Genomic DNA, 13461 nt, shown 5'->3' with positions numbered 1-13461 from the left:
ACAATATAATATAATATAATATATGTAGCTAATATTCAACTGTGAGTCAAGCCCTTGAGAAAAGATCTTTACCTCACTGCTTTATGGAGCCTTTTCACAAACTTTGATGATGTTTTTCCACAGCTATTAACATTGGAATTCTTTCAAAGTGTTTCATATTATTTTCATTAAAAAAAAAACATTAATGTACATTTATAACACTATACTCTGTATTCTTACTTCGGCATTAAATTACAGAAAACCAGTTAACACTGTGGGTTTTCTAAAACAGCTGAGAGAATGACATCTTTGAATTTGACATCTTTCTCTCCTCTGTCCATCACAATCAATTTCTCCATATTTTTTTCTTATTTTTGGAAAGTCATAGAAACACTATGCATTTTTTCTTTGGCTATCGGGGCAAATGTGAATGCAAAAATTATGTTTGTTAGTTTCTATCGTAGTTTACCCCTATGACGACTTCTGCTTCTGAGTGAAATGTGAAATTGGTCTTTTCAATAGCTTTTTCCATTGATACAAAATTTGACATGAAAAAAGGCCCCTACAATTATTTTGGGACAATGATTAAATAATAAAGTTGACACATGTGGCATTTGAAAAAAACGTTGTTTTGAGGAGTTGGTAATGTTTCTAATGTGTCCTACAATTTATTTATTTTTAAACTTAATTTTAATAAAAATCAACTCCTGGGAAATAAAAGTGCCAGAAGTAGAAAAAGTGCCACAATGAAACATGAAAGATTCTTGTTAATAAGCACATCCATCCTTAATTATAATCTGTAAATTGTAAATCTGTAAGGATTGCTGAATAATTCTGTTCTTTTATGAACAAAATCTTTTATGAACATTGTTTGAGATACAGTATGTTATACTCAAAAATTCTTTACTTTAAAACCTAGTTTTTTAATATTCCATTGTGTTACAAAACCTTTAGAATCAATAGCAATGTTTTTAAACAATTATAATGCAGAAACAGCTAGTGAATACATTTGCATCAACATATATATATATATATATATATATATATATATATATATATATATATATATATACATATATATATATATATATATATATATATATATATATAAACAGTCATTTATATTGTTAGGCCTTCATACTGGTGAAACATTGCCTTTATGCTAGGTTGACAGGACAAAGTTAGGTCAGTCAACACAAAGGGCTCTGACCTTATACACACCACTGGAAAATACTGCTCATTGTAACAATCATTACACATACATGTGGTTGTCATTTCAGAGTTACTGTTTCTGGTTTAAGCACACGCCTTTTGGGTTCATTTTATAGTATGTGTGGTCAGACTGGACCAACTGGCAATAGTCATATTGGAGCAACACCTATGCAGCAATGAGACAGACAAACATTTACTAAACTACAAGAGCAGGAAAATCTGTTTTGAATTATTGGTGACAGTGTAAACAGTCATGTCCAGCATGATGCTGTAAATAAATCCAGACTTGCCCCACCTTAAGTCATTAAAATTTAAATTTGGTACAACAGAGAAGTATAGTTCTGCTATTTGTAGTCCATTAAATTATGCTCACTGAGCCACACCGCTAGAATTTATTAGCTTTTTACTCATTTAACTGATTTATTTACATGTTAATACAATTTACTCTTTAATGTCCTAAAATAAAATAAAATAATACACAATATTAAACTATTTTAATTGGCTTTGCCTTTGTGTACAGTGTTTTAAGGTAAAAAAGTATCCTCTCAAGAGTTCACCCAAAAATGAAAATTCTATCATCATATCTTCATGTTGTTCCAAACCTGCTTGATTTTCTTTCTTATGTGAAGCACAAAAGCAGATATTTTGAAGATTGTTTCAGCTGTTTATGATATACCATTAAAGTCCGTTGCACCTCATTGATTTTCATTGGATTAATCAAAATATCTTCTTTTGTGCTCCACAGAGCAAGGAATGACATGAGGGTGAGTAAAATCAAATTTTGGGTAGATTATCCCTTTAAGCAGTGCTTTTTATTTGGAATGAAAAAGAAGATAATTACAAAATCATTGGTGATATACAATATAATATACAACATATGATGAATATTGCTGCAGTCTCAGTTGATGTATTGAGCACCACCATGTGGAATGATCTCTGAAACACCCCATCCAATCACATTCCCGAGGCCATCACAGGATCCGTTGTGATTGGCGTACTCTTTAATCCTCTCTGCTTCCAGCACATGGTCCCACATGTTAATCCCTGTCATTTTCCCAGTGAAGGCAACCGATGAGTCCAGATCTCTGTAGATACCCGATCGGCTGCGCTCTTGCCCGAGCAAAAAGAACCCGTCACCGGACAGTACGTTCCCCTCGGCTACTCCAGACTCTCTGGCAACGTTCACTCCATTCACCCACAAAGTGGCCAGTCCCTGCTCTGAGCTCCAAGCTGCACAGAAGTGTCCCCACTGTCCATCTGTTACTACACTGTGAGCTTCCACTAGATGGGTCTCACTGTCCACCGAGAGGATCACCGAGCGCTTTGCCAAGAGAAGCTGGAGCTCTTGTGGTTTTTTCTTGGTTCCGTAAGAGAAAAGCACTGTTTTATTTAGAGATTGGGTCACTTTGGCCCACAGACAGATGGTGAATGATTGTAGAGAAATGTACATGGAGGGTGTTACTTCTGCAAAAATGTGCTTGGAGCGCATTGGGAATAATAAAGCCATTTCACACCCTTAAAAAAAGAGAATGAGAATTAGCATACAATTCAAGATTAATTATTGCATTAAATTAGCATGCAAATACTGACAGGTATTTGCAAAATATTTATTTATTATTTCTCAGGGCCACAGAAACTATATATTACAAATTGTAGGCTATTAAATATAGGCAACACACTACCGGACCTGTCAAAAGTTTGGAATCATTATGATTTGTTAGTGTTTTTGATGATATATTAATAATTTCAGTTAATAATATTTATGTTTTGATCAATGTTTACAATGTTTTTGCTGGTTTACAATGTTTTTGCTGCTTATTATTTTTGTGATCTTTTTATTCAGGATTTCAGAAAGTTCAAAAGAACAGCATTTATTTGAAATGAAAATCTTTTGTAACAAGATGTCTTTATTGTCACTTTGGAACAATTTTATGCACCTTATGTGTATAGCATGTAAGGGTTTCCACAAATATATTAAGCAGCAAAAACTGTTTTCAACATTGATAATAATAAGAAATGTTTCTTTAGCACCAAATCAGCAAATTAGAATGATTTCTGAAGAATCTTGTGACACTGAAGACTAGAGTAATGGCTGCTGAAAATTCTGCTTTTTCATCACAATACATTTTTAGAAATTAGAAAAGTCATTTTAAATTGCAATAATATTTTACAATATTTTTAATCGTCTGTCTGCCCTGTCTGTTCCCTATGCCCTAAACCAAATTGCCTTTTGCGGATTAGCAAAGTGTATTAAATTAAAATAATAAACAGTGAGATCATCATGAATTTGTTTTCGTATAGTTGAAACATCTACCTGAGGGCAGATAGCGGTGTGCCGTTGCTCTTTGGAAAAGGGCCAGCTGGGCATGTACCCTTTGGAGATCTACAGCGGTGGCCATTAGCACTCTCTCCAGTTTCCCGCCATCTGCATTGCTTGCTTCTTGTTCCTTTGGATAAGCGTAGAATGACTTCATGGCCACTTGTCCGAGACCTGCTCCTAGCACTGAGTTGCTCTCCAGTTTGGTGAGACGGGAGGCCTGGTTCCTGGTGAACTGAATGAGCTGCTGCAACGTCTCATTGTTTTGGGCTTGATGCACATCTGCAGCCTCTCTGAGCTGCTCCATGGCTTGGTTCAGATTGCGGTTCATCTGTTCACTTATACATTTGCAGGTGTTTTCTGAAGCTTGGACGCACGCTTTGTTTTTGTTAAGCTTATGAAGCTCCTTCCATATGGTGTCCATCTCTGCCTTAACCATGTCTTCAGTCTGCTGCATGAGCATGTCTTGCTTCATCTGAGAGTCCTCCAGCATGATGAAAAGTTTGTCCCAGCGTGAGAGGTCTTGAGGCGGACAGGGAATTTGCGTAGGTCCAGCTGTAAAAAAAAATAAAATAAAAGAGTATGATTTTTACTGCTCTGTGTTAGTGTATGTGTACTAACATCATGAATTAATTCTAAACTAAATTTACTTTTATTTAAATAAATATTGTTGTCATGTTTTCTTCTTCCTAGGGCCACGCATGAAGGTTTTGTAGCAGGCTCAAGAATTGCTAAATGCTGCTTTGCATGTTCCTCAGCACCTAACTTAAATAACAGAGAGACATTCTCTGAAAATGAATAACCTTATGCTCATAAGCAGCCTCTGGTTAATAAGTTCAAGCTCTAGGTTTTCAGGAGAGAGTGTCAGTGGAAAGGTATGTAAATGTCAAATGTCATGAAACCTACCAACACTCTTGCTTTTTTAAAAGCTATGAGTCATGACTCGAGACACATTATTTCATACCACTGCATTACTAATACAGATAAATTATTCAAATACATTTGGGTTGTTGACAAAACAATTTTAAAATGTTGCCATATCCTGCGGTTTGATATGGCACATCTAAAACTATTAACAACAGTATTTTGCTGCATAATTTGATAGGTTATACAGAATATTTGTGGTTTTAATTTTAAGTTGAACTCATTAAATCATTAATCTTATCATTAAAGATCATTAAAACTTGTGAAAAGCTATTTTTTTTACAATCTACTACATTAAATATTTGTACTTTTAGTGTTAAGTTGTCACACTTCAAGTCCATTTAAAATGGATGGGTGGAGGCAAAAATGTGAAAATTGTTAAAAGAAAATTAACAAGAAATGATGACCAGATACAACATCAAATGCAGCCTTTGTACATTATCAATATTAACTTGAATATATATATATATATATATATATATATATATATATATATATATATATATATATATATATATATATATATATATATATATATATATATGTGTTTGTTCACCTACCCATTTACTCAATATTTCAGTTTGTTTAAATTTAAAATAATTTGCCATGCTGTGAGTTATTTTAAGAAGTCAAATGATAATCTAAATTTCAGAACAAAAAAAATATTTATAAATAAAAATGAAGAGACTTCTGGAATTAAAAAAAACTTACTTTGCAGGCGGTCACCATTGGAGATTTCATTATAGTAGGAATCAGAGAACTCCTCTCCATAATCATAACCAAACACATTCCCACTCAAAAAGCAGGGCAGGCAGAGGGCCAACACGGCCCCGGGCGCATACATTCTGATGTTAATGCTGGTGTGTATGTTAGTCTGTCTCTGCATGTAATCAGATTATTTTGAAGTAAATCAGATGTTCCACAGCGACTAAGATCCCTAGTGGGGGGGGTTTCTTTCCTGTGTTGTAACTCAGCCACTGTGCCTCATGTGCCTGGAAGCCCTCTGAGTGAGCATGAGTCTGAGCAAGCTCTTTTAAACAGCACTCAGAGCAGGGCTGTCACACTGTGAGTAATGCTTTGTTGGAGGTGGGCAGCATATATGATGTATATTCAAATGTCACAGTCTCTACCGCTGTTTGGGCAAGAAATTGTCATGGGGGAGTGGAAAGGAAAATGGCAAAGGGGTTGGGTTTCCCAAAATGAGAATTCTGCCTCAAGTCAAGGTAAAAGGATAGAGAGATTTGGAAAAAAAAGATGTTGATGTTATGGGAGTATACTATAATAATTCCAGAGGGAGCTTTCATTGTCCATGACAGTGAAACCAGTAATAAGAAAGATATGAATCGAGAAGTTAACTTGTAGATAACATTACGAGTTAACTTCTGGATTCATATCTTTCTTATTGCTGTTCAACACATGAATGTGCCAGTTCCACGTTTGACTCTTAAAGGGAAAGTTCACACACAAATGAGAATTCTGTCATTTTGTCACCCTAATGTGGTTCCAAACCTGTATGACTTTCTTTCTTCTGCAGAGCAGAAATAGGACATTCTTAAGAATATTGCAACTCTCCATACAATGAAGATCAGTGGGGTCCAAAACAACAAACAACAGACATTTTTGTGTTGCACAGATGAAAAAAAGGTTTGGAACAACTAAAGGGTTGTAAATGATGAATAAATGACAGAATGTTCATTTTTGTGTAAACTTCTTTTCATATTCTGAGGTTTCAGCTCTGATTATTAACAGGTTGTGTAAATATTAACTGTGGGTGCATTAGAGCATCAACTCTTTGCTGATTGTAGTTTAACTCATTTGTCAGATTGAAGAGGACTTGGGAATTCAATTATGCAACACAATATTGAATTAATTGTGTGAAGACCTATATTCATAAATTACCAGCAGATCTTCAGGGAGGCGCAGGACAAACAAAGAATGATTGTGTAATGTGTACTGCTTGGAGACATGACTAGGAGATCCAAACGCAGCCTTTATCGAGTGCAAAAAAAAAAAAAAAAAAAAAATATATACTACTTGTATTAAAATAGTAAAATACTTGTATACTTATAAGTTCACTTGTAGTACAGATGCATTACAAATGAGAAACCTAGTTGTGTACTTAAAGTTAAGTACTTAAACTACTGTTACACGTATAGTACACTTAAACGTATACTTTTATATACTAAAAGTGGGCCCATTTAGTCCCAAGCAGTATTGAAATAGTACACTTACAAGTTTACTACAAGTACACATTGATTTTAGTATACTTACTACATAAAGAATACTTAAAAATATACTTGAACATTACTTAAGTATACTTCATAAAATGAACTTCAAGTATACTTCTTTTTCGTGAGGGTGCTTATGAGCGGAGAATTTTTTTTTGTTGTTGAAAAAAAGCCAAAAGATTTAATGACAACATCTGTTAAATACTCCTTGTCTGGGGCGTGTCTATAGTTTCCAATAGGCTTTTATGAAAGTTACAGAAATAGCATTTTTTAATTGTAGATTTAGTGTTTGTCTGCTCTTGTGCTGTGCACGTGCGTTAATCATTATCACGTTCTTAGAGCTTTTCTCCAAAAGTGCAACTTATTCTTGTATATAATATGCTCAAAAAAACTGAACATAATACTTTAGCACACTGAACAGAATTTCTTTGGCACACAAACTGAATAATATGCTTTTTTACATTTTACAATCCTGATGGTAATCATTTCTACAGTTTTATTATGGTGACTTTAAACACATCCCAGATATTTCAGTTTAATGGTTTAAAGGGATAGTTCACCCAAAAATGAAAATTCTGTCATTAATTACTCACCCTCATGTCGTTCCAAACCTGTAAGACTTTCCTTAATCTCCGGAACAGAAAATATCTTTTTAATTTAATATGAGAGATTTCTGTCCCTCCATTGGCAGCTACGGAACTACCACTTTTGATGCTTCAAGAAGTTCATAAAGAGATCATAAAATTAGTCCATATGAATCGAGCAGATTATTGTCCAAATTTTCTGAAGAGACATGCTTTATATGATGAACAAATTCAATTTAGGCTTTTATGAAACAGAGAACAAAGATCTTGAGAAAGCTCATGTGCTGCATAACACGACAATGAACCTCATTGGTTTTTGCATGTAAAGAGAACATGCTTGAGCTTCCGTTTACCACTACTGATTTGTGAGTTGATTAGTGTTTATATGTGAATAAAAGCCCAAATTCAATCTGTTCATCATATGAAGCAATCGTGTATCTTCAGAAAACTAAACCCGCTCAATTCATATGGATTAGTTTTAGGATCTCTTTATGAACTGGGTAGTTGTGTAATTGCTAATGGAGGGACTGAAAGCGCTCAGATTTCATCAAAGATCTTCATTTGGGTTCGGAGGACGAATAAATTCTTACGGGCTTGGAACGACATGAGGGTGAGTAATTAATTAACAGAAATTTCATTTTTAGGTGAACTATCCCTTTAAGACTGACTCTTTACCAGCATTTATCTAATTAAAATTATATTATAATTATTTTACAGTTATTTATATATTTATTTTGACTGATAGAATAGCAATATATTATTTTGGTATTATTAATATTTTTCTTTGAATATTCGAACATTCTTTATTATATACTGACTGTCATGTGTTTTTCACTTCACACCTAATGATGCACCCAGTTGTTGACACCATAAGCAGAACACCTTGTCATTTCACCATGTTATAATTAATTGTCTTCAATAATCTTGGAAAGTCAGACAAAAAAAAGAAAAGAAAAGAGGATTCATGTCCTAAATGTATTTATTGATGTCCTAATTGTTTTTCAGTACAATTTGCAACAGCTTTTACTGTTGTTAAACTTGCAGTCAAAATTCAGAGAAGGCATTACAAATATGACAGCTGTATTTGTTTCCTATTTTAAAACGATATTCTTTTAGAATATTGTCTAATTATACAATTTTAAATCATTTTAGCTCTGTTGAGATTGAAGATACATAACACACCATTAGAAAGCACTTGCTTTTCCTGATATACATGTCCTCAGTTGTTGTCCTTGGCCCACAATTGTAATTCCTCAACCTCAAGTAAATAAAAGTGTAAAACAGAACTAAAATGGACGGCTTTGCAGCTTTTTACTCCCAGACAACAGCATAAAAAATTCCAAAAGACAGAAATTCTGAGAAGCAATCATTAACAGAACATTTATGAAATCTCTCTCCCAGTGATTTATCATCTGCTACAAGGCAGTAGTGGAGTTTCATTCCATTCTGTTTGTTTGTGGGGGTTTTAAAGACACACCACATTGTGTTACATAGAAACAGAAATCAGTGATCACGTGTGATTTTGTTCTATACCGATTGTTCACAAAACAGAGGAGCCTCCATCAGAACAAAATTGAGAACATGTGGAGATGGAAATATTTCTGGAGAATTAGGCCCAGCATGAACCAGGCAATTCCAGATCTGGGCTGTTTCTATAAATGGGTTTTAGATTATGGTATATGAACTGACTGAACTTTATTCAGGTGTCCTATGACACCTAGTCTCAATAAAGCAATGCAGCTGGTGCAGACTAGGTCAATAGCTGTACAACAAGGCACCTGTATACCATGTACCAGAGGGGATATAATATATTTACACTTATATTATAAAACCCACCTTTGCTTCCCTCCACTGACACACATTAGCGAATGGAAAATGACCTCAGGCCTAGCATGCACCGTCTGAACAGCGTTGGGGAGAGAGGTGAGAGGTTGAGAATGTTTCAAACAACCGCAGTTTGTATGTTTGCCATCAGCTGCCAGGTCTCTTTGGCCCTGCCGTATGTCACAGCCACAGGCTTTGGCAAATCATTAGCATGTTAAGAAAATATAGCTGGCTTTGATTTCTAAAAGGAACAAAGTTGGTTCTCTCTGGCGTACAAGCAGCCAATCAAATCTGCGTGAGGTAAAGCTGGGCGGAGACTTCAGAGAACAAAAACATTCATGAGCATTCCTCAGGTGATGAACATGTTCGCCATGAAGTCGGACACAGAAACATGCTGACTTATGTCACCTGGTTGTCTATGCCAAACTCGCTATATGGGCAACAACGTTTTCTACAATCTCGGGGGGCTACTCTTTAAGACTGCCACATAAAGTGGTGTATTGTTCAGTTTTGACTGTGACTGGCTCCTGGGTCAATGAAGCTCCTGCACTGTGAAATAAAGGACTCATAGAGAATTAAGCATGTAGGCAGATATAATGTTTGGTTTCAAACATCAAATTTTAATTTCATTATTTATGTTATAAATAGAAGTATTAAATTGCCAATACACATAGCAAAGTGTTTGCCCCTCTGAACCTATGAGGTGAAACATTTCAGCTCTCTAACCAGATCCCAATAGTGCCATTCAAGCCAGCAGATCTGGAATACATTATGAATCCCCCAGTCACTGACAGAAAGGATGAATAATCACCTGATTAAAATGTCTCAGTGAATGATTTATGCAAAAAGAAGCTGCAAGATGTTCCTCCCCTGGGACATTCGGTTTATTCAGTGCTATCAGCTGCCAGTAATAAATTGTATGTATGAAAGAATATGACATTTTGCACATGCAACACTGACACGCAAGGTAATTTAAATGGCTGTCCAACTGAGCTAATTTTCTGAAGTGAAAGCCATAACATAATATAGTCACAAACATGTATCAAACTGCATTTATAAGCGTGGTGGTGGTGATGGCGGTGTGAATAACCTTTATATAGCCTAGTTCAGTTGTGTTTGTTTTATGTTTGTTCTGAGAATAGACTTGACTTTGTTTTCCTCAGTTGGAAAACTTGCACCAACCTGAAAAAAACATTCGGACGCAATAAATACATGAACTATAAGGCAATTCTAAGATGGCATTCTATGCGTTTGTCGTATGTAGCCTACTAAAGTATATCAATCATCATTAGAGTGGCGGAATGACGCAAGGCCATTAGAAGTCTGCCAAAAGTGTGCCTGATGTGTTCAGCGATTAGAAAATAAAGCTTACAAAATGTTTATCATAAAGACACATGCCTTTGGTGTGAGAGACCCGGGTTTGAATCCACTGTGAGACACCAATGTGTCCCTGAGCAAGACACTTAACCCCCAATTGCTCCAGAGGCGTGCGACCTCTGACATACATAGCAATTGTAAGTCGCTTTGGATAAAAGTGTCAGATAAATGTAAATAAGCAAAAGGGGATGGAGTTTAAATTAAATCAGTTCTCTCTTTTGAGCATATGGTGTACCCTTTTATACAACAGACATTTATTTACATGTCTTATTGACATGCTAGCATGCACAGAAACTTCAATTTTGCAAACCTCATGAGATGTAGGTCAAACACTGAAACATTTCAAAATAATGAATATAATTCTGGCACCTTTATTTTTCCTTCTATATTTGCAATATCAGAATTGTTCATAGGCATTTAATGACATTTTTATTCATAAAAGAAGAAGAAACAGGTTTCACAGAGTATACTAACTGCTACTGCAGTGTCAGGATATTTTGTTCAGGATATTTATTTACAGTAGGTCTTGTTTACTGTTGCTTTCAGTAACTTGGGACATGCATTTCGCAAAAACAACCACAAGCAAGAAAAACCTGTGAAAACACATTGATTAAAAAAATATGATTTACTGTTTGCTGGCAGGGACATCAAAATGTTATTTTCACTTGGACTGAGAAAATAGCATTTTGCACAACTTCTCTATTCTCTAAATTTTTAACTAGCTCTAAACTATTTTAATAGTAGATTTATGAGAAGAGATCTGTAATAAGTCCAAGAGATCAAACAGAATTTAATCCATCTTTTAAAAAATATTTGTTCATCAAAATAGTGGCACAACTTAATGTCTTGTATACTTCAATTTTTTTTAGACACATAAGGGTTTTAGTTGGGAGAGGAGAGGGGCATGCAAGCAAATGCAATGAGGTCAAATTGAGTATCAGTGACAGCTGGCATCTCTCCTACTTCCTGCCTGATGCACAGTAAAGACCAAGATCCTTTACCCTTTTAGCAAATCTATCCAAATAACCAGAACATTGCTAATGAAGACATTAAAGTGGAACAAAAGGTAATCACAGCTTTCTTTTAGCATATACCAAACCAGCATTAAAATAAATAAATAAATAAATAACAGAATATTAATATGTGCCAATGCAAATGTAAAGAGGCCTATAGTACTTTATTGCACTGTTGAAGAAAATAGGCATTAAAGACCCACCAGAGGTCAGATTTTCTTTATCCTGGGTTCCTTTTAAAACTAATTCCACCAATTCCACTAATTCCACCAATTGACATGAAGAGGGGACCACAAGATTTCCTGAAGTCAACAACCATCTTTTTATGTCCTGTTGACCAGGTGTCAAGCATATCACATCCCCTCTGTGAGCTGTCTCATCATTTCCTGTAATGAACCCCCTCACTGTGGTGTACTGTAGGTCTCAAATATGATGATGTGATTACTTTGGCACTTGGCAACAGTCGTGGATTATAGCACATCCCGGTGGGAATCTGGCGCACAGAGTGCTAGACTCTGTGTTCTATCTATCTATTATCTATCTATCCATCTATCTATCTATCTATCTATCTATCTATCTATCTATCTATCTATCTATCTGTCTATCTGTCTATCTGTCTGTCTATCTATCTATCTATCTATCTATCTATCTATCTATCTATCTATCTATCTATCTATCTATCTATCTATCTATCTATCTATCTATCTATCTATCTATCTATCTATCTATGGGGTGGTGATGGCGCAGTGGATAAGACACATGCCTTTGGTGTGAGAGACCCGGGTTCGAATCCACTGTGAGACACCAATGTGTCCCTGAGCAAGACACTTAACCCCTAGTTGCTCCAGAGGCGTGCGACCTCTGACATACATAGCAATTGTAAGTCGCTTTGGATAAAAGCGTCAGCTGAATGTAATGTATCTATCTATCAGCCACGGCTCATCTATGGGCAGGTGGGCCAGAGCCCCACCAAAATATTCATCCAAATTTAGACCTATATATACACTAAATAAATGGTAAATGTGTTCAGCATTCTGTAACAAATATTTTTCGGATTTTCTAGACTGTTTTAAGTCGTAAAGTGAGCAGGATGTATTAAAATACAGCGCATGTATCCGGCAGGCATGTATTTATGATACTAAGCAGGGCATCCTGTCTCGGAGTCCTCCCTAGCTCTACAGCGCCCACAGATTTCCAATGTAAATCTGTGGTGAAAAATGGAAGCCATTGGGGCAGATTTCAGGCTGCCCCGCTTATTTTCACTTGACATTACCTCGCTCCAAAACAAGACGCTATCATCAGTCAGCTTCAGTCTGTATCAGGTCAGTAAGTGGCATGTCTGTCCTGTTCTCAGTAATTGAAGCTCTGAGACTGGCAAGAGCAGCTTCCAAATCCTCAGTTCTCATCCTGCTGGATCTGTCGGCTGCTTTTGACACAGTTAACCGCCAGATCCTCCTGTCAATCCTAAAGATGAAGGGCATCTCGGGAACTGCACTCCAATGGTTCAAGTCTTACCTCTCAGGTAGGCCCTTTAGGGTGTCATGGAGGGGCGTGGTATCTAAGACCCAACATCTAGCCTATAAACCTTGCAAAGACAGAGCTACTTGTGGTCCCGGCCAACCCAACACTTCATCACAATCCATTCAGCTAGGCTCATCATCAAGTCCATCAAGGTCAGCAAGGAACCTTGGGGATGTAATTGATGATCAATTGAACTTCACAGACCACATTGCTAGAACTGCCCGGTCGTGTAGATTTGCCTTGCACAACATTAGGAGGATCAGGCCCTTCCTAACAGAGAATGCTACACAACTCCTTGTCATAGAGCTTGTTCTATCCAGACTGGACTATTGTGCTCTCCTGGCTGTTTTTCCAGCTTGCTCTGTCAAACTTCTGCAACTAATCCAGAATGCTGCAGCCAGATTGGTCTTTAATGAGCCGAAGAGAGCACATGTCACTCCTCTCCTCACAAAATTGCACTGGTTGCCAGTTGCCGCTCGCAT

General features: G+C 36.2%; 1 protein-coding gene across 1 annotated transcript; it reads right to left on the bottom strand.

The window, feature by feature from the left end:
- Nucleotides 1-1103: 1103 nt before the first annotated feature.
- On the bottom strand, nt 1104-5455 carry ptx3b (pentraxin 3, long b). The gene is made up of 3 exons (XM_077231730.1): nt 5144-5455; nt 3506-4063; nt 1104-2706 (listed from the first exon to the last, which is right to left on the bottom strand). Exons 1-3 carry the CDS (start codon nt 5316-5318, stop codon nt 2090-2092), a joined length of 1350 nt encoding a protein of 449 aa, XP_077087845.1. The 5' UTR covers nt 5319-5455; the 3' UTR covers nt 1104-2089.
- Nucleotides 5456-13461: the final 8006 nt, after the last annotated feature.

The sequence above is a fragment of the Siphateles boraxobius genome, unplaced genomic scaffold (assembly GCF_051911475.1).
Source record: "Siphateles boraxobius isolate OS27281-9 unplaced genomic scaffold, OSU_SipBor_1 1, whole genome shotgun sequence".
Classification (NCBI taxonomy): domain Eukaryota; kingdom Metazoa; phylum Chordata; class Actinopteri; order Cypriniformes; family Leuciscidae; genus Siphateles; species Siphateles boraxobius.
This window is presented reverse-complemented; position numbering and strand designations above follow the sequence as displayed.